Source organism: Echeneis naucrates, chromosome 17, assembly GCF_900963305.1.
Source record: "Echeneis naucrates chromosome 17, fEcheNa1.1, whole genome shotgun sequence".
Classification (NCBI taxonomy): domain Eukaryota; kingdom Metazoa; phylum Chordata; class Actinopteri; order Carangiformes; family Echeneidae; genus Echeneis; species Echeneis naucrates.
The window spans coordinates 11,319,604-11,344,910 of record NC_042527.1 but is presented as its reverse complement, the minus strand read 5'-3'; the positions used below and the strand labels follow the sequence as shown (position 1 = coordinate 11,344,910).

The 25,307-nt window shown below is 41.6% G+C and overlaps 4 protein-coding genes across 7 annotated transcripts in view; 2 read left to right on the top strand and 2 right to left on the bottom strand.

Moving 5' to 3' along the window:
• Positions 1-2,507: 2,507 nt before the first annotated feature.
• LOC115057143 (glyoxal reductase) lies at positions 2,508-5,552 on the bottom strand. 3 transcript variants are annotated; one of them, XM_029524024.1, is made up of 8 exons: positions 5,209-5,552; positions 4,504-4,752; positions 4,281-4,382; positions 4,079-4,170; positions 3,536-3,718; positions 3,383-3,442; positions 2,831-2,968; positions 2,508-2,736 (listed from the first exon to the last, which is right to left on the bottom strand). In XM_029524024.1, the coding sequence occupies exons 1-7, from the start codon at positions 5,282-5,284 to the stop codon at positions 2,873-2,875; spliced, it is 858 nt and encodes a 285-aa protein (XP_029379884.1). In that variant the 5' UTR covers positions 5,285-5,552; the 3' UTR covers positions 2,508-2,736; positions 2,831-2,872. The 3 variants fall into 3 exon arrangements, with proteins under 3 accessions (XP_029379884.1, XP_029379881.1, XP_029379883.1); XM_029524021.1 differs by having other exon boundaries at positions 3,383-3,718; XM_029524023.1 differs by having other exon boundaries at positions 2,852-2,968; positions 3,383-3,718.
• A 4-nt stretch (positions 5,553-5,556) lies between these two features.
• On the top strand, positions 5,557-9,259 carry extl2 (exostosin-like glycosyltransferase 2). The gene is made up of 6 exons (XM_029524020.1): positions 5,557-5,685; positions 5,837-5,895; positions 6,683-7,125; positions 7,225-7,295; positions 7,410-7,525; positions 7,670-9,259. The coding sequence occupies exons 2-6, from the start codon at positions 5,891-5,893 to the stop codon at positions 8,073-8,075; spliced, it is 1,041 nt and encodes a 346-aa protein (XP_029379880.1). The 5' UTR covers positions 5,557-5,685; positions 5,837-5,890; the 3' UTR covers positions 8,076-9,259.
• parla (presenilin associated, rhomboid-like a) lies at positions 8,336-12,961 on the bottom strand. The gene is made up of 10 exons (XM_029524017.1): positions 12,857-12,961; positions 12,152-12,332; positions 11,926-12,030; positions 11,669-11,801; positions 11,463-11,558; positions 11,186-11,335; positions 10,894-10,964; positions 10,710-10,811; positions 10,264-10,361; positions 8,336-9,684 (listed from the first exon to the last, which is right to left on the bottom strand). Exons 1-10 carry the CDS (start codon positions 12,934-12,936, stop codon positions 9,540-9,542), a joined length of 1,161 nt encoding a protein of 386 aa, XP_029379877.1. The 5' UTR covers positions 12,937-12,961; the 3' UTR covers positions 8,336-9,539.
• A 3,990-nt stretch (positions 12,962-16,951) lies between these two features.
• The window catches only part of fgf12a (fibroblast growth factor 12a), a 31,570-nt gene continuing 23,214 nt past the window's right edge, over positions 16,952-25,307 (top strand). Inside the window, exon 1 of one of the 2 annotated variants that reach the window (XM_029524028.1) lies at positions 16,952-17,034. In XM_029524028.1, the coding sequence (XP_029379888.1) occupies positions 17,016-17,034 (19 nt within the window). In that variant the 5' untranslated portion in view covers positions 16,952-17,015. Of the gene's footprint in view, positions 17,035-23,023; positions 23,115-25,307 lie in introns of those variants that run through there. The other variant, XM_029524027.1, reaches the window with a different exon arrangement.

The following is a 25,307-nucleotide window of genomic DNA, read 5'->3' as shown; positions in this document are numbered from 1 at the left end:
AGCCCTTGGTAAGACGAGGGGTACTGAGAAACTGACAGTTTGGCAAATCCCTGATAACTGATGAGTCGATTAAGAAAAGACACAAATGTTCTTGTGTCTGTCATTGTCATCTGCGTTGTTTGATGGGCATCTCTTCAATTTGTTCACACCATGATAGTGGATTTTTGGGGTTTTTTGTTTTTTTTTTTCCTTCTTATTTTTCCCAACCACACTTCAAACCATCTGTTTTCTTTCTTGCTACATTTATTGTTTAGGTACACAACTCACTTATACATATGAGTATGTATACATACATTAATATACTAAAGCACTATTAACGTGCCACCTCTTATTCTACTCGCTCAGCATTTATATTAAATGATCTCTACTTAGAATCAGCAAAATGTTTTCTTTTGTTTTGGTTGGTTGTTTGGGTTTTTTTTTGTTTTGTTTTGTTTTGTGTCGTTTTTTGTCCACTGGTTGCCAACACAGACTTTATCCTTTCCCAGACGAAGGACTTCTGTGCGCATTGACGTGTGTTCACTTAATCGTTTGTGTTCAAACAAAGATGTTCTTTATAGACTATGCTTCCAAAGAAGACAAAATTCTGTAACTTTGGAAAATTTATGGAGAAGTTTTGTGTGTGCTAGATTGTATTGTAGAAAATGTACCCTGACTTAAGTTTTGTTTTTTTTTTGTTTTTTGTTTTTTTTTTTTTTGGTTGTTTTTTTTTCCCCCCTCAAAGTGTGCTGTACTGGGTGATAGTATTGAGGTAATAGAAAGTGTTGGGGGGTTTTTTTTACTGCCCCCACCCACCCCCAAGGATTTTCAGGACGTCTCAAATGAAAGGTTGGCCTTAAATCCTCTTGCTATGCTCCTTTACCTTGTTTGTTTTAGGAGCAGAAATTACTACGCAGAATTGGCATGATTTAGAGTCATAGTGATGGACTCTAGCAGACTCCCAACCCCCCTTTTTTTTTTTTTCTTTACAAAATGTTATACAAAACAGCAACAGCAATGCAATAACCGAAATCTCTCAATGTTTGAAACAAAACGCATAATTCGATTTTTTTTTTTTTTTTTTTAAGGAAATATTGTCAACCTAGCTGGGTTTGTAATTTTTTCCCTTTTTTGTTTCTGCAATAATTGAGTGAATTTATCAACCTGCAAGTCTTACAGTCTTGAATGCAACATCTGACCCAATGTGTAGTCGGCAGTGAGTAAGATACAAGAGTATTGAAGTGACACTCAGTTCACACAAAATTGGCACCCAAGCTTTATTCTGCTGTTAAAAACCTGAAGAAGTGTAACGTCATCAAAAAAGGGGAAATGCAGCTTGGCAACATGTTGGCACGATTTAATGTTCATTCAATATAATGTTTCTGGTTTCATTGCAAGTCAACCAAAACTTCACATTGCTGATTCTACCTGATAAGGTCTTTGCCGACTGAATGAGCCTAAAATGCCTTTAGCTTAGCAGAACTGACACACAATGACTCACGGGGTGGTTTACTATATAATAAGTAGCAAAATTGTTAATTCCAATTTCCTGTGTGTTTTGTTTCTGAGTGGAACTGCTGCGTCTAGCCCTCGTTTACATAACCAGTTAACCCCCCCACTCCCACCCTTGACCACTGAACTCTGTTACTGCTGTTTGAGGCTCACATTTTATTCCCTGACTTTCTGGGGAAATTCGCAAAAGGCTTTTTTATATGATATACGCCCTTGTAAAATATCTCTTAAATTAAGGTACAGGTTTGATTTCAGCAAGAAAAAAAAGTTTTTATATGTATATTATACTCCATTAAGGAATGTCTAGAATTATCTTCCTCCAATGTGGATGTAGCCATTATTACGCCATTTTATGACTTTGTAAGAGAATTCACTGTGTGAAAATTGGTTTGCATTTTTGTATAATACAATCTGCTTTTTTTTTGTTTTGTTTGATACGAGAGGGAGGTCAAACTGGAAGTTTGAAGAGAAAAAATTTACCTGTGAAATTGAGAAAGCAAAATGTAATTTATGTACAACATTAATTCTAAGATGAGGGGGAAGGATTAAATGATATTGCTAACTGAAACTTGATCTCATTGTTTTTATTTTTGAACAGATGTTAAGGCAAAGACTAAGTTTGCAATAGCTGAACCTCTTTTTTTCTGACAAACAATGTTAAAGTCCTCAGTGTAAACACCATGTAAAGTGTGCATGGTTGAAGTTGCAGCCAAGCGGTCAAAGAAGCGTAGTGACTTTTCTAAATTAACCAACGCACAAGTTGCACATTAAATTGTCTCTTCACACTTAAAATGAATAACTGAGTTGAAGCACACACCCCCCCCCCCTCCCTTCAGAGTTCATTTACTTGTTCTGAAGCTTTTGGCTGCACCACCATACGTTAACCAACAGATGGAGTTTTTTTCATGTTTGTGAATTGTAGACCATAAAGCACTTAATTCTGAACACCTACAGAACCCCCCTAGTCAGCAAAGACTGCAAGTAAGTGGCAGCATTAGTAAATGTAGGGTAAAACGTGTTTGTCTCGTGGTTGGGCCTGTTTTTTTTTTTTGTTGTTTTTTTCCCCCAATAAAGGAAGGAGAAGCATTTCCAGCTATTTCTGTGCAAATGCTAATAATTTTTTATTTTTCAAAAATTGTTTTGTTTTACAAGGAAGGGATTCCTAAACGTAAGGCACTCTTCAGGCAATCTTCAGCACTAAAGCACAGTTCTTTTTTTTTCCCAAAAAGAGGTAGGTGAAATCCACTAAAGATAATGGGGAAAAAAAAACATCAGTTGATCTAATTCCATTGTATCACACATATTTTATATATTAGTTTTTAAATTTGCTGTTGCTTACATAGTTTCAGGAAAAACACACCTTGTGCTTTCCCACATATTGTTACTCCACATTTGTTGGATCCCAGGTAACATGTCTTCCATCATGAAGTCTCCCTAATGAGGCCATGTCTACATCATCCAGCTGGAACCCAAACACCTATGCGCACAAATGTGAAGGTGGAGAATGAGGTAAAAAGTGAAATGTAAAAATGGCTGAACTATGAATATCTCATGAAACTCATGAAGTTGGAGTTAAAAAGGAGCAGATTAAATTTTAACATCATATGCTGGCCAGCCTTACTGTGATTTCAACAGAATGTGAGAACTGGGTTTATCCTGATCAGCAGACAGTTTTAAACCACAGCTTCTGAACCTATAGCAATAGAGTTTAGGAGATCAAGCGTTCTCAACGCAGGTTTGAACCCATTTTACCTTTGGATGCTTTCTATAATGCCATGCTTGGTTGCCTATTCTGTCACATTAATTCTCTTACATTAACATTTCTTCACTTGGAGCACTTAAAACAGTTTGCAGCATTAGAAAATCCTACAAATTTGGACTTCTCACTCACTTGACAGTTTTCTTGTATCCTCTTCTTTTTGGTGGATTTTGGTATTGTGACAACTCCATTCTGAGAAAAATAAAATAGCAATACAATGGCAGTTGAAAGGAATTCACAGAAACACATGTGCCAGTCCAGCGGAAGGCTACTCAAAGGGACAACCTGAATACACCAGCGGATGCAGATCTGAGCTGGTGTGCGTCTGTGCTTTTCTGCGATCTGGAGAACAGTGCGATTGCTGAGGGCTTGACCCTTGGCCAGTGGGCTGTACCCTTCAAACACGATCCCCTCTTGACGACAGTACTCAATCAGATGATTGGGCTGCTGGAAAGGATGGTACTCCACCTGAAATTTTTAAGATGCATCATTGGTAGGTGACTGTGAGCAAAGGAGAGTCTGCTAAAAGATTATATTACTTATTTATTAATCATATTGAAGACATTTCTTATTGTATTCATTTTTCTTTTGCCAGACTTGTACTCTAAAAGATTCTGACCCTGTTTGATAGTTATCTGGCTAAAGAGGAGGAATAATCTCGCAATACAATTACTTACATGGGAAGAATGGTTTCTTATTTAAAACCCTATTCCCTCACAGGAATCATTAAGACAACTCTTCATTAATGGGAGAGTAAAAATTACAGACCCTACTTTGTTTTGTGGGTTTGCACAGAAATAAAGACACGTAACAGTATAATAACCTTACCTGGTTAACATGTGGCATAATACTACAATCTTCCTTCAGCTGCTCCAGGTGGTGGACCATAAAGTTGCTCACTCCAATAGCCCGACACACCCCTGTGGAAACAGACACTGAGTTCTGACCTATGACATGCCCATCTCTTTCACTATTACATCAGTGACAGTTGCAGTTTACTTTCCAAATTCTGTGCATCCTTGTTCTGTACCTTCTTTGTAAAGTTCCTCCAAAGCTCTCCAGGTCTCAGCTCTCATCTCTCTGTTAGAACAATGAGAATGAAATGACCCAGGCCAGTGCATGAGGAACAGATCTGAAAGACAGGCACATAAATGAGTGAGACTTCAATAGAAGAGCCCAAAAATCTAACTGTATTGACTTGAAATAAAGTTTCTGCTATGTATGTTGCACAATTCATCAATCATAGGCCATACCAAAATATTCCACCCCCATCAGAGAGCATGAGTCCAGGCAGGCCTTCTTTGCAACTGTGTATGTGTAGTCTGCTGGCCACAGTTTGTTGGTGAGCCACAGATCACTCCGTGCTACTCCACTTTGTCCAATATCTTTACCCAGTTTCTCCTCGCAGCCGTAACGCTTTGCTGTGTCAATGTGGCGAATTCCACACTCCGTGAGTGCATACACAATGGCATCCTGGGAGTATCCACCATGATGTGATGTGCCTGACAAAGAAAGAAAACAGGAATATCAATTCTGTCCAGTTCTCCTCCCATTTTAAAAAATCGGGGCTCCTCGAGTATTGTATGACTGACACAATCCAGTGTAATATATGAATTTATGCAAAATTCAACAGTTGGTGAGATGAACTTGCTTGTAATCCTGGAGATTTAGCTTTACAAAAGCATTTGCAGTCACGAAAAGATTCAGTTTGCCTGATGAAAACCACACGGATCAGTGAAAGATAAATCCACTTTTAGTTATGATTGATTTTACTTTATGAATACACTCTGTCCGTACTGTACGCGTTTTCCTTTACTTTGAAGCTTACTGGATGTTTACATAAACATGTCCCCTTTACAGTAGGATTCCTCACCTGGATCGACCGATGCAAAATCTATGATTATTAACTGTGAAACATTATGCAGTATGTGGGTTACTTTTACCAAAGCAAAACGCACCTAATCCAACTATCGGTATCTGCAAACCATTGGAAAGTGGGACTGTCGGAAAAATCAGCTGTGGCACATCGGACATGTTCCTCTTGTTTTTCTTTTTATGCAGCGATGAGTGGCCTGCAGCACAAAGAGGTGTTTTTCTTTTGCTTCAATCGCTTTTCCAACAGTTACTCAACACTGCAGATCGTCGGGATTACTTATTCTAACTAGTACAGTCAGACTTTTGAAGCTCTGCATATCCACCGACACGTACCCGAGATTTGTTATCGAGAGTGAAATTAATTTCAGAGTTTCAGGTTTTGATTTTAAAGCGTCTTTTCTCTCCTATCAGACGGAGTTAGCATCTCTGTGCAGGGCGGAGATGATCACGTCATGACGTTCGAGCCTCTGTGGCCAAACAAAGATGGCGGTCCTATAAGGTACGAAAACATCCGCAGGTGAATTGATAAACCGACGCGAGACACTGTAAAACGGGAAAATGTAAGTTACCATTCCGAAAAGAAGGACTTTTAAAAATGTTTTTATGCTATGTTGATGCTTTCTCTCAACACAGAGTGTTGCTTAGACATTTATTCGCATTATCACTGCTAATGTTGTCCCATCTCCTTCCCTTCATACGCTCTGGTTTCAGTCGGCCAACATGGCGACCGAGTAAAGTGAACGAACTGCTTGCGGTGCCAACAAAATGAGGTGAGTTCTGACTGAAGCAAACACAATCAGCAAACTTTTCTCCCGAGTGATCAATGTACAGACTTCAAGAAGATCGTGAGGGCGCTAAAACGCATATATATACATACATAGAAAAGCAAATACAAAGCGGACGCAGCTTGAGACGATATTTTTCTAAAATAGTAAAGAGAATTAAGTATTTGTATAGAATCTGGAGCCATCGAGCATATTTGTAAACTTTTTGAATTTGTCGGCTCTCTGCAGACCAGTCTTAGTTAGCAATACTATTATTCACTGGCAACTTTGTTTCTGTTGACCAAGGAATTGCAATATTATCATTTTCTGAGAAATTGAAGCAACATTGTTGCCCCGCAACAAGAAGGTCGCCGGTTTGATTCCCGGCCTGGGGCCTTTCTGTGCAGATGTTGTCCACATGCCTGTGTGTCTGTGTGGGTTTCCTCCCACCGTCCAAAGACGTCACGTTTGGGTTCATTGGTGACTGTGATTTGTCTGTAGGTGTGAGTGGTTGTTGGTCTCTGTCTGTCTCTGTGTGTTGGCCCTGTGATGGACTGGTGACCTTTTCAGGGTGACCCCTCTCTCGCCCTGTGTGAGCTGGGATTGGCTCCAGAAACGGAAAGGCGGTAGAAGATGAATGAATGACAATTGAGTATATTAAGATATCCCTCCGGCCTTGTAGCATGTGTTAATCATAGCCAGTTAAAATGATGTTGTCCTGTGAGCTTTTTATGTGAGAGAAAAAAAGCACACTGAAATGCATTTACATGGGATGTTGCTCTCTATCATGCAGGGTCCAACGTTGCAGCATGGGGCTCCGGAGAAGCTATTTGGTCTGGCCAATCTTACTTATCCTCCTGGTGGGTGCAACCTTGACAGCTCTTCTGCCCTCTGCGGAAGACCAAAGAGGCCTCGATGTTCTTGGAGTGCTACGCCGGACGACGTCACAAAGTGCCGCAAAGAGCCACCGTGTTGGCAACGCAGAGGAGGAGCACAAGTTTACTATCATCATCCAGACATATAACCGCACAGATGTTCTGCTCAAACTCCTTAACCATTATCAGGCAGTGCCTCATCTGCAGCGAATAATCATAGTCTGGAACAATATTGGGGAGCAGACACCCCTGAAGTTGTGGAACTCCTTAGGGCCTCATCCGATCCCTGTGGTCTTCAAGGAGCAGACCAGCAACCGGATGCGCAACAGACTACAGCCATTTTCAGAGATTGACACTGATGGTCAGTTGATCTATCAGCTTTGAAAATTCCACTTATTAAATGAATTAACTGCAAATTTTAAGGGTTGTTGGATTTATTTAACTTTTTTTTTTTTTAAAGCTGTGTTAATGCTGGATGATGACACTCTGGTCAGTGTTCCTGACATCAGTTTTGCGTTCTCTGTCTGGAAGGTAATAAGCTTTTGATATAATGTAGATGAGACTGATTGATTCTGTGTATAAATGGTGGTTAAATTGATTATGTAAATAAAGGGCACCATATACACTTTATCTTTGATCATACAGCAATTTCCAGACCAGATTGTTGGCTTTGTACCCCGAAAACATGTCTTAACACAAGGAGGAGTGTACAGCTATGGCAGCTTTGAGCTGCAGGATCCAGAAACAGGGGGAGGAGACAGGTAAGTTTGTTTTTTATTTTTCATTATTTAGTGAAGCTATGTTGTGTACACTTTTCATACATTTCACGTCAGTGTTATGTGTCAGACAGGCCTCGTGTCTCATTTGGCCCTTTAAACAGTTTTATCTCAATCCTTTCACAACAGATACTCCATGGTGTTAATTGGAGCTGCCTTTTTCCACAACCGCTACTTGCAGCTCTTCCAGGACCAACCTCAAGCAGTCCATGAACTGGTGGACGAAACGCATAATTGCGATGATATTGCCATGAATTTTGCTGTAGCACAGTATCTGCGGAAACACTTAAAGTCCATGCATGGGATTAACAAACCCTCTGGGATATTTGTTAAACCAGTAGACATTCGCAATTTGGAAAAGGACGCCAGCAGTGGGTACCAGGGTATGTGGCATCGTCCTGAACACCTTCTTCAGAGGTCCTACTGTCTAAACAAGCTGACAAAGATTTATGGCTTCATGCCACTTCTTTTCTCCAACCTGATGGTCTCCCAGTTTGGCTTCCCCAGCTATGCCAACCACAACAGTAGAGGCTGAGGAAGTGCAACATTACTTAACGTCTTCCATTGAAATACGGCTCAAGTAATTGTCTGGTAAGTCTCTGTTTGAAACCCTAAATCATTTTGAGATATGTTGATAGGTTTGAACCTTGAATGAGATTTATGTGCAAATATTTAACTCTTGCTTAATGTATTTCAGAAGTGTTTTGCTTTTTTGTATGCAATGGGTAGTTTCACTATGGGATCAGCAGGAAGTGATAGACCCCAACCCCCCCCCCCCCCACCCCCCCATTTCACCAGGACTCTTTTTTTTTTTTTTTAATTCAGTGTGACAATCTGACCATGTTTGATGAAGATAATCTTTTCTGCTCCAAAAACCACTATTTGCTCAGTCTGGACAACTTTCTATGTAGTTTGTAGTGCAGTTACTACAGCTAGTTACACCCAGTGTCACGTTTAGATCTATTTTGAAGATTTAAGTATCCTTAATAATATTTTTGGTCTCAAAAAGTCACTACCAAAGTCAGTCTATTAGGAAAATAGACTTATTTCAGGGTTTACGAACATTTAAAACGAATCAGTACTGTGCATGTACAATCTTTTTTTTTAATGGATGCACAACCTTAAAAGAATATATCATGTGATCCAGTTAAATAAAGTTAACTATTTCTCTGAACAAAATTTGTGGGGGAATTTATGATTATGTCACTTCATAAGATTTATGCCTGGGAACAAGAGAAACCTGCAATAAACTAAATGATCATAGAGTCAAATCATAGTGTTTTTGTGCAAAACATTTTCTAAAAACCTGCTGTTGTTCCAGGGCTTCCAAATGAAATGTCATCCTATTTTATGTCAAAAATAGTTCTGTTAAATAGTTTCTGTTACACCTGCTCCTTCGCGGTCACCCTGTACAGAAAACATCCTTGACCAAAGGGATTAATTTCTTGGCAAAGTATTTGGGAACTTAACTTAAAATGAGTATTATCATTTTTATTTTTGTTAAAACCATAAATTAGGGTTCTGGTATATGTATAAAATATAAATGCATACTTAACTGTTCTTTCAAACTCCTGTTTTAATAGCACAATAAGTCAAACCCACAGAACTGTATTGTACATTTAATTTAGCAACTGATTCTGTCCTTAAATTAGATCAACACTCAAAATTTTTCTGTCCTGGCTGATACAAATTCCTTTAGTAACATGACCAGAAAAAACATTAAAGCTTAATCTTGAACATCCTCCGATTATTATGATTCGTGTATGTAGCAGATGATCTTGGTCCACACAGTAAACATCAGGAAGGACACCAAACGTGAACTCTGGGCAGTTTTTCAAATTTCAAGCCTCTTTGCATCATTAAATAGGCATATACTGTTGATTTAACTTGAATAAAAAACTATAGTTCTTGATAAACAGTAACGCCTAACTCCATCTTTCCCCACCACAATGATAATAGTGTCCTTGCATATTCTGAGGTAACTGAAAAAAGGGGAGTTTTATTGTGGTCTGGGTCCGCCACCAACCCTGGGCCCGCCTCCAGGCCTGGATCCGCCATCACCTCGAGAACGCATGTCATGCCACAACTTTACAAGGGGCTCCCTCTTCCTCCAAATGTGTTTGTGACCGTATGTCACATACCATCTTTAAGATGAGATATATAAAGACAATTAAAATGTAATTACAGAAATCTATCCAACCAAACCACATTTAAAGTCCAAACAACACATTAAATGTAAAACCACAGAGTAAGAACGCCCAGTGTAGTCCAAAATTTTGTCATTTAGTCTTAAGACTTAATTTAAGTCTCTTGGCTTTTGAAAGGTCAGAGTTGGGCTGTAAGACAAGAGCCTCATCACCCGACTGAAAATCAATACTGAAGTCCTGATGAATATTGAGCCATCAGATGACTTAGTCTGGAACTCCAGTTATGAAGTCAATAGGTGTTTTAATCTGAGTGAAGCAGATTTTAAAATAAAAATACTCACTACATTTCTCTCCAAAAAACCCTGACATAAAGGGTAAGGAAAAAAGGATAAATGAATGAAAAAGGTAGATACTTTAAACTAAAGCACCATGGTTTATATTTTTGGCCATGCCTCATCATTAATTAATTACCTTTTTTTTTAATTAATACTCATTGTTTGAAAAAAAAAAATATATCTTTGGCTTCACTATGATTCTGTTGCTCACTGTAAATTGAATGAATATTGAGGCACTCACACTCCAAATAGGGCTCCACCAAGGTGAGCCGCGTGGTCAAAAAACCGCCATCCCAGTATAAGCCCTGCTGTATCTATGGCAACGAGCGCTTTGAGAACCTAAAGACAGACCATAAACAGGAACCTGAAGTCACATACATTGTGCTTCAGCACATCAACTACTATCCATACCCTGCATTCAGACATCCGTACATACAATCAAGCATTCACACACAGGACTGTCCATTTTGTTCATGCACACATTTACACATGGTGTTTTTTTTTTTCTGAAGCGAAAACACAACATGGGAATGTAACAACCCTTACATGTATCCAAGCACCCAAGAAGTTTTTGAGGTTAGGCTTGAGAGGTGCATTGCATCTATGATAAGATAAAGTTGAACCCAACATTTTACACACCCAAAGCTACACAGATATGCACGTACACAAACTTAGATAGACACTTACATGTCCTGCTGTGAAAGTTACCATGGGGAGGAAGATTATGCCCAGTTTGGCTTCTGGAACCTTTGTACAGACTGCGGCCAGGACTGCCATGACAGCACCTGACTACAGATCAATGAAAGTTAGATCAAATCGCTAGAATTATAGCATTTGTTTTTTGTTAAGATATGTTAAGCAAATATCTTACTGCTCCTAATGATGGATAGACACGTCCAGAGGCAGTTTTACACATGTAGCTAAACATGGTAGAAATCACACCTAAAAAAAAAAAAAGCACACGAGAGATATTGTGTTATTCGTTTTCTTCGTCACTTATTTAGGCTACCATCTGCCTATATGTTGGTAAAACACCCAAATTTAAACTGCCTAACATCTCTTTTTGCATTCAGGTAATAATTTAACCAAATATCTCATCAAGTATTGATTCAGTATTGTATTTTATTGAATTTTATTTGACCTCAATCCTATGCTCAACTCACCGGCAGACAGATAGACTGCAAGGAACTGCTCCCTCCCTAAGAGAGAGACGATTCCTGAGGAGAATGTCCACAGGACATACATGTTGGCAACCATGTGGATGATGGAGTAGTGGCTGAAGGAGGACAAGATCATGGGAAGACAACGTGTTTCTGGAGGAGGAGGAGAGAGGTGGACACAAATGCAGAGGACTAATGAAGAAAGGTTTACTCTTGCAAGAACACAAAGTCACTGACCATGCTTGTAAAGGCAAGACTGTGGCAGAACAGGCAAACTCACTGGAGGCTGGGTTGGAGGTGAAGTACTTAATCATCCTTCTTTGCATCGAAGGGATCCGCCATAAGCACAGGACCACAGCATTTACTGCAATGATTCCTGGATAATATTTAGGACAGAAAGGATCTGACGATGAGGAAATAATGGGATTCTATCAAGTACTGTTAAAGTTGTAATGACAGGGAGTGCGTGTTTGTAAAATAAGGTACCGGTGACAGTCCTCTGTCCCTCTGTGAGGCTGCTCCAGAAGTCGTCAGCCATGGACATCAGAAGGATGAGCTGTCGCTGGAAGCTTGAGAGCTGGTTCCACCAGTCATGCCAGTGCGCCATGTCCTGGGATCCCTGGTAACATATGAATGATAAGCTAAATCAGTGGAAGCACCCAGTACATTCCAGTGATGATGTCATAAGACAGCAGTGGGCCAGTGGGTAAAGGAGGTAGATGTTCGTCTGATTAAAACCTCACCGGTAAGAACTTTTCTGACTCCTCTTCACCTTTTGCCATCTGGACTCTTGACTTCAGGGTCTCATATTGCAGAATGGCTGCAGCACCAAAGGAGCAGCCTGTAAACTGCCATGGAGTCAACAACCTGCGCCATCGCACTGTCGCAAAACTCACATTGGCTGACTTACATTTACACATCAAAACAGAAGAATATAAAGTATTCTGATAGAGCAAAAAGAGGACGTACCCCTACTGTGAACATCAGCGGTCTGAAGAGTGTCTGCCTGGGGCCTTTGGGGGATGGTGGGGGCCCTGGCGTGCCAGTTTCAGGGGAAGGGTGGGTTTCTTGACTGACATTGCCTTTTTTCGTGTCTGGCCTTTTAGCTTCCCGACGGAAACCGCACCTCTGTTGGTTGTAGAAACTAAGTCTGTGAAATAACATGATGACAGAGTATTGCAACTGAATACTAGAGAATAACAGCAGCTTTAGCAAACACAAAACCCTCAAACAATTGTTTGATCACTGCAAGTAACAATTAATCACTTGCAGTGATTAGGTATTCACTTAACTCTAGTTTTTTGTAATCAAATGCTTTAAATTATTTCTTTAGCTTAATAAAACACAAGAGAAAGAAATGAACAAATGCTCTTACTGAGGAGGTGGAGCTAATGAGCATGTCTGCCCCAAACCCATTTTTATTTCCTGCTGGTTTGATCCAAGCACCGGTTATTAGTCTGTTACACATGCTGCTGATCTGTGCATGCAGCTCTTATTCAGTCAAGCATGATTTAGGTTGAACATTTAAGCACACTGCTGTCTTCGGGATCTCTACAATGACAGCAGGAGCGGTTAGATAAGCGGACACACAGCTGATCGACGGGCACCTTTTTTTTATTTGTGTGTTTGTGTTCTGACTGACTCAAAGACCTGGTCTACTTCATATTTGCTCACCTGCAGCTTCGTGATGACGAGTTTCCAGAGGTGATAAACTCTGTTTTGGCCCATTTCATCGCACATCCCCTCCACGCCATGTTTGTGATGACCTGCTGATTAAGCCCCGCCTACTCCCAGTCTGACGCTAACGCTGCCTTCAGGGACTGAAGTAAAAGCTCCGACGTCTGAGATCCTTCCCAGAAATAGAGTTTTAAAGATTGGAGGTAAGACCAGGGCTAGTTTATTTTATCACACAATAATACAAAAATAAAAAAACGGGTTAGGGATGAGGGCTAACCCTAACCCTAAACAGCAAATTTTACTTTCTCATTTGTACAACCACATGCACTACTATTTACTATTACTAATTATATTTTTCGCGCCTATAAAAACTGCATGTCGATTCAATAGCCATCTTTGGTTCCTTTGTTGTGAAACATATATATAATATAAACTATATAAATCACTTTACTTAATAGTGGTTAAATAAAGCCTATTCAAGTTGATTCGTGTGTATACTGGCATAACACAACGAGTCCATGAATGCACCATAACATGGAGTACTCTGTCACAACTTTTGTGAATAGGCACTTCATTTCCCTCTAGTGGCGTTTTAAAGTACAGAGCTCATTGGTTGCACTGAGTAGGATACATTTACTAATGGTGATGTAATAGGTTTTTTTTTATGAACTATTACTGCGGTGCCAGATACCACAGCACAGATTCAACAGTTCGTTGTTGTATGGAGTACCTACACAATTTCAGGCAGGTGGTCATAATGTTATGCCCGATCTGTGTAAAAAAAAAAGAAAAGGGGGTCCTCTCTGTAAATCAACAAATCATGTAAGGAACGCACCATAATGTAGTAACACTTTTACTTTTCATACCTTAGTTGCATTTTAATATTTGTGCGCTTTTACTTAGAATGTAAACACAAACCTTGTTTTTTTTCACCATTGTTGTACAACTACTTATAACTACTTATATAAATATTCTTCCACCACTGCAGACCAGTTTCCAAAACGATAGAAACAAAGTAAACACAAAAGCTTTAGGCATGGAGAGCCGGAATAAGAAGATGGAGAGCATTTTAGAACAATATATTGCTGTATTTTGTCTTCAGCACATCAACCAAAATATTTGTATAAGGGTTGAAGTTAGTTTTTCTAAATGCAGCAGAGGAGGAGTGGAATACTTCAGCAGTGTACTGTAGTGGAGCAGTATTAATGGCACTGGGTGCTGCTACTGGCATCTGGACAAGTTACACAAACTTCTCTCAAGCCTGCCAGTGAGTCCAGATATAGGCGAAGGTAGAATTTACCACGAGAAGGCTGCACTGCAGTGTCTGCACAGTAACAAGGGCTCTCCTCCAATGCAATATCTGCACTTGGCTGCCTGGGTTACCTTAGCTGCGGACAATATTGCAACCAGAAATGCTGCAATAAAGCAGAATCTGAGGAACGGGAGCTACTGAAACACACAATGCATCCCCATGGGGATATTATAATAAAACATCTCAAAATGATATAGCCATAAAGAAGTGGGGGTGCTGATGTGTCAGGGTAAAAATTCAGTGTACAAAAGAAGGACAGCAATAGGCCTTTGTCACTGTTGGGACCCAAGGACACTCAGCCGGGTTAGATGATATCCTATGGATGTAGGTCTGGGGCAGGGTAGAACAGGAGAGTGTGGGAGAGGGGGGAGAGTGGGCAAGACGAGAGGAAGGCAGGGATGACAGTGATGGGAATGAACACAAGACAGATTGAGGGAGGGAGGCCAAAGAGGAGAGCAGAGACAGGGAGGAGAGTACAGAAAAAGGAGGTGAGAATCATAAATTTTTCAGTTGCAGTTGGAGCTAAGTGAGGCAAAAGCTGTTTGTGATTTGGCTCTGCTAAAGAGCTCAGCTACGTTGCCACCCTGATATGCACCAACACAGACCTCACATACTCTCATTCATCTCTCTGAATCTATAGAGGACTTTGGGTTCCTTTCTGATCAATGCAGCGCATTTTATCCCAGCAGAGGTGTCCTCTTTCAGAGCCTCTCATTGATTTGCTGCGAACTGACGCCAGCCAGGATTTGCCTGTGTTGGCAACAGGGCGTGCAGAACGTTGGTCATGTGACGGGAAGTGTTACACCTGAAATCACAACTTGTCATTTATTTAGGTTCACCATTCATCATTCCTGCAGCTACTGTATGTACGGGTAAAGTGAATGACAAAGCAGTTCTGTGGTTCATATTTTGTGTATTCATGGTGTGATTGGATCTCCAGGTGGATGCATGACACTGAACATCATTTGGCCTTGAGGCTTCTATTTCAGCCCGAAGGCCAGGAACATCTTATACCAGCAGCACAGTCTTTTTATACCACCAGAGGAAACTTTAGCTGTTAACATAGTGTCCCATTAGAGTGCTGATGGGGAGCTTTCTAAGACATTGATCAATGGATCAGGTAGATAATACCACACTTGTTTTCTGTTTTTTTTGTTTTTTTTTTTTTTTTTTTAACTTGCATAGATTAGGAAACTGAGTGGCTGATGTGTGATCATGATATTCAGCAGCAAGAGGCTGATTTACACAATCGTGCTATGTAAAGTGGACACTGAGTGGGATTTCCTACAACCGCAAAGTACTGATGTTTACTTTACCCAGAATTCAAGAGGACAGCATGCAATATGACAACATCAACCTCTCACTTTAGTTGAATAAGTGTAGGCCAATTGTTTTAATTTTGGATAGATTAAAAGAATAAATGCAGAATAGGGGCACTTGAATAAATGTGAGGGTGACACATTCTTACACACACACTGCACCTCTGCGTGCAGACCTGCCCAGGCAGTTCACACTGACATGATTTGGTTACACAACACAAGCAACTTCCTCCAGAGCTTTTTGCATAAAGCCAGTATGCTGGTAGAGCCCGAGCCACAGTCTTTACACAGTCCACAAAGTCTATGAGATTTCTACTGCAGTATAATCAAATGACAGCCACAATAACAAGTTGGATGCTAAGGACACGATTATTGATCTGAGAGTCACTCATTAAATATTGATGTCTCTGCAAAATATCTTCTGCCTTTGCTATCAGTAAAGCAACATGGTACAGTATGTGGTCAGCAGGTGTGTGAGGACAGAGTTTATAATTGTATCCTGGAAGTGAAAGAAAGACTACATAATGAAAATGTAACACTGGTACTGGCACTTAGTCAATATGGGACACCAGGGATACACAGAGGAGGAAATTAAACTGCAGGCATGCTCTTACTTGCCCTTTCCTGACATGTACCTAAATATTATATGTTTTTTTTTACCCATCAAATGACTCAACAAAACGCTGATATGTGTTGGAAGTTTATGCTGAAAAATGTGCATTACTTAATTTGTATGTATTTCGATTCCCCAAGTGTTGTGCAACATCTGTACTTTAAGCCAGAAGAGCATTTCTTTATAGACAGGATGTTCTGAAAATCTCAAATGTCATTTTTGGTGACAAATAAGTCCATTCTTTCATTGGCATGCACACTTTCTTCTTCATTTTTTAATCAGAATTACAAAAAAAATAAATAAAATAAATAAAAAATACCCATAATAATACTCATAGATTATGGTTCACTAAAGTAACTCCTCCCCTTTCTAAAGACTGCTAAAACCAAATCTAAGCTGAGGAAAGTTTTCACTAGTCTGAGTTTATCTCCAGAAAATAGAGCAGTTGTGTCGGCAGTCTGCAGTGCAAACCTCAAGCATGAGATCTCACTGACAGTTTGAAAGGAAGTCAGAATCTCGTCTGTTTTGCTCCACAGTGGAAGGGCAGACCCTGTCAAACCCACCTCTGCTGTATCAAGACAGAATGCACATACTGCATCTGCAACGCACAAACACACCCCTCCTTCCTTCTTTACCTGCGCGCTCACTCCACCTTTCTCACAAACTCTTGCAAATAGCAAAGATTCCGAGCACGAGTTCACTGATGAGCTCAGCATCCACCCACAGCTCCAGGTTCCCAGAGGGAGCTCGTTTTACTCCTCACTCGGGAACTTGAAACAGCCAAACTTGCCTGTTCCGTCGCTGGCCGGCTGTCCCGGCTGAAGAAACGAGCGCGCCACCAGCTCCAAGCGCATTCCACCCCAGCCAGCTCATCCGTCGTCAGTGTCTTAAACTTCTGCACCGCAAGGGGACATGGGGGATAAAAACGCCGGTAAGAAACTTCCACGTGCATGCCTAGGGATGAGTTATGTGCTGGGTTGGTTTTGATATTTGTTTGTTTTATGTTGCATATTATACATTTGTGTGGCTTCTTGGAACACACACACGCTGCGGTAAACAAAAAGCGGTGTAACTTTGTTGCTGTAACATCCAGCAGCACTGGGGGGCGGGTGGGGTGACGGGGGTGCATTTTCATGACATGGGCCATAGCTTGATGTTTCAGAGGCTGGAGGTGTCCGACATCCGACCAGAGAGCAGCACATGCTTCAGTGCTGCAGCGCGGTGCTGCCGGCTTCACGGCTCGGTTTCCGGACTCACTCCCTCTAGTTTGCACCCTCCCTTGAGCACAGCAGCGTCTCTCCAGCACCCGGTGTGATTAAGACACGGCAGCATTATTAGTCAGCATGTAAATATCAGAGGAAACTTAACTTGTGTGAACAGTGCAGGCCTGCATGACAGTGTGTTCACCCCCCCAAGAGTGGCGCATGGTAAACGGCTTTGGTCTGCCTGTCAGTGCTGTCAGCTGATTCAGACAAAAACTGCTGCCTCTCCACTTTTTATGTATTTATTTATTTATTTTTTGGGTGAGATGAATGTGCCCCTTTCCCTCCGTGCAGCCGCGGTGATGTGGCCTCAACGATCAGCAGCAAGAGAGTTGTTGACAAAGCTTTTCAACTCTGCGAGTAATGGGCTATAAAGGCGTTTTATTTAAAGCCAGAAGACACAGACTCTGCTGCATGGGAAGAAAAACACTGGCCTCATGGTTTACACTCCGCTTGAAACACATAACTCACTCCAAAACATCACTTGTTTTCCTGTAGTTGCTGGCAGTGTTTTTGCAGGGCAGTTTTAGGAGGCATGGTGGTGTTAAGGCACTAAACAAGTGTATTCCCTTTTTGAAGTATATTTGGATTTAAGGACAAAGTGGCCTTGTGAAAGTAGGGTAACATTCCTCCCTCATTGTCACTCTGTCCTGTTTTGCATTGTGGAGCATATTGTGAAAGTCATTTGGCATACATGAGGTGAACATGTCAAGGTGACTAGGCAGGCTGCCGTTTTGGTCTGAGTGACCTGACCGTTTGGAAACCTCCCGTGGGATCTGCAGAGATTGTGGCCACATTCATTGTTCAGTTGACCGACGACCACAGATTGATTGATTGATGTGTCGTACTTGTTTCTCTACAGTGCATGTTTGTCTACAATGTTGGCTCCAGTGCAGCGTTTGCATTCTTATTGTGTTTCAGGAGAGTTAATGTTTCCAGCATATTTCTCATTCATGTCATCTCACAGGACTTTAGGGGTCTTTTCTTCTTCTCTGTTCAACTGAACTCTTTTACCTCTCCCCTTAAAACTGCAGATACTTTGGAATAACAATGGTAACTAGTTAAAATTGCATTCAAATGTCAGCATTAGGTCAACACATTATACTAATTTGATTTTATTTCACCTATACCGCTCTCTTGCCCGGAGAGGTAGCTCGGTGGTAGAGTGCATTCCATGCATGCAGAGGTCCTGTGTTCAAGCCCCAGCCACAAACAGTAATTGTGTCGGTCCCAAGCCCGGATAAATGGGGAGGATTACGACAGGAAGGGAATCCGGCAAAAAACTGTAGCCAAATCGACCACAGCAAGTCAGCTCTGTGATTTGTGACCCAGAACAGAAAAAACGCGTTACCACTTTTTTGCTGCGACAATGAATCTAAATCTTATTTAACATTTTTCATTAATTTCAGGCACATCAGATGTAGTCAGTGTTTGATTAATTGGTAAATAAAGTAAAAAAAAAAAAAAAAAAAGATGAGATAGTTTGGGCGTTGTTGTTGTGGTAGAGTCTGCTGTGGTCTGTATCTGGATTTATAAGTTTATTTTAAAGGTGGGATCATAAACTGGGAAAATGTTCTGGCCTGCAGGTTCAATCAATGAGTGGCTTGTTTAAACATGGGACTGCGCATCATTCACTTACACAAGGCTGAAATCTGGGTTATAATGTGTAATATGATTCCCCATTAGATGGAGGAGGAGCCATTAGAGACATAGCATACAGTTGTACATATCGGACGGTTTGGCACATGCATCTGAAAAATCCTTCCAAGCTCTAAAGCCATTATAAAGAAGATGAAACAAATTTCAGTCAGTGTGTCTGCGTTCCAGTGGATGTGTTGTTTTGTGTTGACTGCATGGATCAAAGACAGACAAGTACACACACCTGTTTAACGCTGCTGCTGATTCAGTTTTTCTACCCATTTCACTTCTCACTTTCCTCAAATCCCCTCTTTTTCCACCATGCACACAACAGCACTCTTAACCTCTCATTCCCTATCGCCCAAATATTTGCTGTGTCGAAGATTGTACTGCCCCTCTGTCACAGTGTGCCGAGGGCTGCGGTTTCACCATTTAGGATTTCGTCTGCCACTAGGAATTGGGTGTGAATTTGTCGTGCTTGTTGCTTCTAAAACCTCTCAAAGCAAAGTGTGAAACACTTAAATGATCAACGGTTGGCTGGAGCCAATCCCAGCTGACATTAGGCAAGCGGCAAGGTACAACCAGGACAGATGAGAAGTTTATCATATGGTCATATAGTGATGAACAGATATAAGGAAGATTCCCAGGCATGAAAAGAACAAGGTGTTTATAAAGCTGTGAAATTAAGACCTGGTGCAGTAGATAGAGCTGGTGCCTCACAGCAAAAAGGTTCTAGGTTCAAACCCCAGGGTCTCTCTGGAGTTTTCATATTCTCCCTTTGCCTACTTGGGTTCCTTCCAGGGAGTCCAGCCTTCTTCAACAGTCCAAAGGCATGCAGGGTTAGGTCAGTTGGTGGCTCTAAATTTCCTGTATGTGTGTTAAGTCATTAATGTCTTATATATTTATATAGCTCCGGCCCCCGCGCCCCCCACAGCCCTGATGAATAAGCAGTGTAGATCATAGAGGGATATTTCTTGTGCAGTATACAAAGGGGACTCTTGCCAGGTTAATAAGCTTCTGACATGTCATGTGTTTCGTAGTGATCTGTTCGTCTCATCCTGTGTGCCCCGCTGTGGGCAGCTCTGCTGTAAACACTTAGTAATAACTGACTCATCGGAACACTAATTTAGCTTTTTAATTAGTTTGCGAACAATATATGCTGTTCTCAAATTTTGCCTTTCAAATTAGATACTCGATGAAATATTTTTCCACAGTGTGGGACACACTCAACATATTGGACTGTGCATTCAGAGCACCGTATATATTGCTTTGAGACTTCATTACAGCTATACTATAAAGGAAATATCAAATTTCTGATGTTATTCTGATGACTCTTTTGAGGTATGCTTTGGGTTGGGGTTAGGGTAGACCTTAAAGGAATTTATTAACACAAAGGTTCACGTCAAGTAGTTAAATTTTGGTGGTCAAAGGTCAGGGTCACACTTTTTAGCCATCATTTAAGACTTGATGAAGTGATTCTGAAAAAATTTAACAGAAATGCTTGATGTTTCATATTATTGTGGAAAAAATGGATTTAATCTGGAACTAGTTGACGTGGCAGGGGCATAAAAATGTGGGGCAGGAGGCGCTGATATGGACAGAGCACAGCGTGGTGCGTGGGGCCAGAGTTGTCAGATGGGGCAAAATGCATCTAGCATCAATACCTGATATGTGTCATAAGGAGATATAAAAGGTTCACTTGAGATTTTAGCATCAAGAGACTTCTAACTCTGGTTAGAATATCTGATAATGGAAGATGGTTAATCTTTTACTTCTTATTTTGAAGTATGTTGCTGTAAAATGACCCACTGAAAGCCTAAAGAGCAGTGAACAGTCATCATTTATTTGATTCAGTGAAGAGTACACAAATAATTGTTGAAGTAACTATATGAAGCCCACCTGCCTTTGTGTTTACTTTGACTGATGACATTTAAGTGTGCTTTTCTGTGTTTCTTTGATTGTGAGACACTTTGAGGAAATATGTATTGACTATAGATTTGTACAAACACTGAATCATATTGTTATTTGGTACAGACGAGTCACACTTTGGATGGATATAACAGTTAACCCACGTCCATACTCACCTGAAGTACAGTTTACTTTGGTCGTGAATTCCACTTCAGTCACGTCATTAGGTGTTAGTTCGTCGCTGTGTCCTCTGTACTGGCGTGTTCTGTTCTCCCTCCTTCCCTTCCCTTCCCCTATTCTCTCCGTCTGACTGTCCCTGCATATCGCGGGGATTGGCTCTGCAGTGGGACAGTACAGTAGGAGCTGAATATACAGCACTATCACCTGTCATCTGTGACTCTGGGTCTAATGCCAGCTCCCTCCACCCGTCCCCTCGTTACGCCTCTCTGACCTTTCCTATTTGCATGGCTGCTGTTGTTGAGGCATTCTGCTGACCTGAAATGTCCTTTAATGTACATTGTATACATTAGGATGTACATAGTGAGGCCATGTTTTCAATACAGATGATGGCATATAATTAGTTATTGTGGCACAAGGTAATGTACATGCAAGATGAAGAGGGATGTTTGAATGATGATGATATTGAAAATCAGTATATAATCAGTGTATAGAATGATTTTTGCAGTAGAAGTTCTGTTGAATGTCTTTGTTTACTGGACCGTCTCAAGAACAAGACACTTCTGTTTTGTCTTTACTCATTCTGAGTGCTTTAAAGACGATGATATTTTTACTTTGCTCTCTTTGTTTCTGTTCCATAGCCAAATTGCAGACCCTCCCCACCTTATTTGAAGCTGAGTTCTTTATGTTATGGCACCCCCTACAGTGAAAATCACACATTGCCTTGCCCTGTTCTCTTGGTCCAAAATGCATAAGGACTTCTCAAATTTGGCTTTCAAATACAGTTTTGAGAATAAAATGCAATATTTAGAGCACATAGAAAGATAATAAAACACGTTAAAGTCATTTATAATCCATTTTGAGTTGCTAAATCTCAGTGGCATCATTTAGTGTTGCACAACACATTTGAATGTCATTTTGCTATTCAACAGTGCCTAACACTGCAAAGCACCTTAAAAGTGATGGGCTTCACTGTAAATCAAGCAGATTTGAAAAGGTAGCTAATGTTGTGAGAGATGGTTGACTTCTAACTTTCTAACTTTGAAGAACATTAACGTCAGTATAGCTGTGCTCTTAGGAGCCTGCACTTCTATTTTCAGACCTGTTCTTGTGTTGATGCGCTTTAGTTGAGTTGCACAGCTGCACAGGTGACCTCTGACCCCCACTCTGGACCATGTCCTGTCTTAGCGCAGTGACTGAGCCCTTAACTTTCTGCTTGGATCATTGACAAAACGCCGTTGTGGGCTGCAGCTGACGTAGACTCTGCGTGGTCCGACTCTTCTCGGTGGATTTGGAGGGCCGGTCAGAGAGAAAGACAAAATACGAGAGCAACTATTGGCTCTTGTGATCCAACATCTGTGCAGCCAGCGTCGCCTTAACTGTCAGCTCCGCATTACCGCACTCGCGTCCGGCCTGCCACTTCTCCCTGCAGTTCAACTTTGGCGTGCATGCTCTCTTTCTTTCTTTTTCTTTTTGTTTCTCTCTTTGTCCGTCACCCTACCTCTCTCCCTCTTTCTCCCCTTCTCCTATTCTTGCTATTACGTGCGCTGCTGGTGAAGACGCGGAGGGGGGGGGGGGGGTGTACAATTAAGAGCACATTGTAACGTCCTTGCGTTGCCTGCCGTGGCGGAAGAGGAGTGTTGCCGTGACCGACGGCGGACAAGAAGAAGATAGACAGGGAGAGAGCGAGAGAGAGAGAGAGAGGACTACGGAAAGAGAGAGGGAGGAAGAGAGAGAGAAGCGGGGGAATCACTCAAGATGCCGCGTTTTAGCGTAATTTGTCCTGCAGACTGTGCCCTTCCGGCGTTTTGAGGGCTGCTGTGAGCCTGTAGAGGAGGCTGGTCGGCTGGCTTCGCTATGCTGCCTGACCCTGCTGTGTTGTGATATCGTTGTCCGATTGTTTGGATTGAGGAAGGCTCCCACCAACCCAAATCAATGAGGATTCTGAGGCCATTCCTTCAGAAAGGAGCGCATATGCTGCAGTGTTTCTGTGGACAACGATCGAAGTCGACCACTATCATCAGCGGTGAGAGACAAACATAGCAGCATAGCCTGTGCGGCTGCCTTTTGCTTTGCATGCTTTCTCTCTTGAGTGATGAAAAAAGAAAGGGGGCTGATGTATAGAGAGGGGAGGGGGGTGGTGATGGTGAATGTGGTGGTGGTGGTGGTGGTAGAGGGGGAGGGGGGCGGGGGGTGAGTGGCTTCATTGGCCACTCGAGTGTGTGAGTAACATCTTCCGAGTCTGCAGTGGAGCCAGCCTCCCCTTGTGCTCCTCGCAAGCTGTCCCGAGTTCCTGTGTGTGGTCCTCGGCTGCCGCGGATGGCTGCCGGCAGTCCGCGTCAAGCCGCACTACTCCGGAGAGGAGAGGGGGGCTTCAGATACTTTACCAGACGAGCGTTGTTCCAGTGCTGCATCTGAAGCGAGCCAAAAAAAAAGGGCAATGCAGGGATCAAGTCATTAAACTTCAGGGGCCTGGAAACAAGGCAGCCCTGCTTTCAGGGCCCCACAAACAAGCAGCGCGGCTCAGCACCACGGACAGCGCCATAGCAGCAGAGGCTCCAAAACTTTTCATTGTAATCTTCATACTAAATGCATTTCGATGAACAGGCTGTACGGTCCATGGAAGCCTTCCTGACAACATGTTTGTTAAATCTCAATGTGAAACTACTCCGACTGGATACCTGGTGGTTGGTAATCAGTATCTCCTCATTCCCTCTGTAGGACCCCCGGAAGTCCCTCAACTCCACTTTGGCATGAGCTGCATTAATGCATGCTGTGACCAAGGCACTCTGTAAGCATATAGTTGGAAAGGAAAGTGACATTTCTCCCTCATCTAAGAAAATGACTTTAAAAGTGACTTACTTTGCAATTTGCTCTCCTCAAAACGTACAACACCTAGCAAAAGGAAGTCTCAACCAAGTGCACTGACATTTGCACCCGGACACTCAACAGTGTTAGGCAATAGGCCCAAGAAGTCTGCCATGTCCTCGGGTCAGGTCTCAGCAATCACCCGCATTGCTGATGTTCAGTCACATCATATCTACATCCCCTGACATTAAAAAAAAACAAACAAACCCATACCCCAGTATTTCCAGAGTGAGACAGTGATGTTTTACTGGGAGATGCTTGCAGGACGTAGGATCTCCGGTAGTTTCAGTTAGAGCAGCTCTGAAATTCAGGGCAGACAATTAGAAACTCCATTAAGCACAGTTGATTCCTCTGAGGTAGTTGGACCAAAAGCAGCATGCACATTGGGATCTGTAGGACTCAGATATAAAACACTATGAGTCCTTATCCTGCATATCTGTTCGCTGTTAGATGAACCTTGTGACCTCAATCAAAACTTTATGAGTCAGCTCATTTGTGTGGACGCAAAAGGATGCAAAACATGAATTCATGCATCCCGTTTGAAGCTGTCTGGTATGAAGCTGTGTTGGTTGATGACTTGGTTGAAAGTTGTTTCATTTTCACGAGCTCGCTGTTTATTTTCCAAGTTTCATCTTTTTCATTTTGATTCTATTTTTCAATTGTTGCGGTTCTTCTGGTGTGTTGCTCAACCAAGACTACAGCATGTAATTTTAAAACAGAGACAAAATATGATGACAATGGACTTTGAACAGACCCTACCCTCCTCGCTGCTCATGGTTGGTGAAACAACCTAATCTAACTCATATCTGAGTTTGTCTGTCTGTTACAGACAAACCTGGGTTACAGCAGATTCTCCATAACTAAATACATTTCACGCGCACAGACTCAGTAAATCACAGGTGAAATGAGGGGGCACCATGCACTTAACTTTTTAGAAGAAGGGGGGCAAGACTGTGGTTCCCTGCATTTAGCTATGTAACTACATTATTCACCTCTCCAATATGCTCGACGGGATCATATATAGCAGAAAGTACAAAGTATTACGCTCTGCACATTTGGGCATCATGCCCAAATGACCTCAGAGGGATTTTCAGTGAAAGATGTCTCAGACAAAGCTCAAATGTGTCCACCTGCTTCCCTTTGTAGTGTCAAGCTTGCACCTGGTTTTTCCTTTGCTGAAGTTAAGTACAGTAGATCGGGTGCTTCGGTTGTGGGATATTTGTATGGTTGGGGGCATAACAGAGACAGAACTAGTGCCAAAGCCTTGTCTTCATGAGTGGTTAAATATATTTCTTTGAATTGCTCCATAAAATTAAATAGTCCCCATTCTGTCCCTTTCATGTGACTGTTT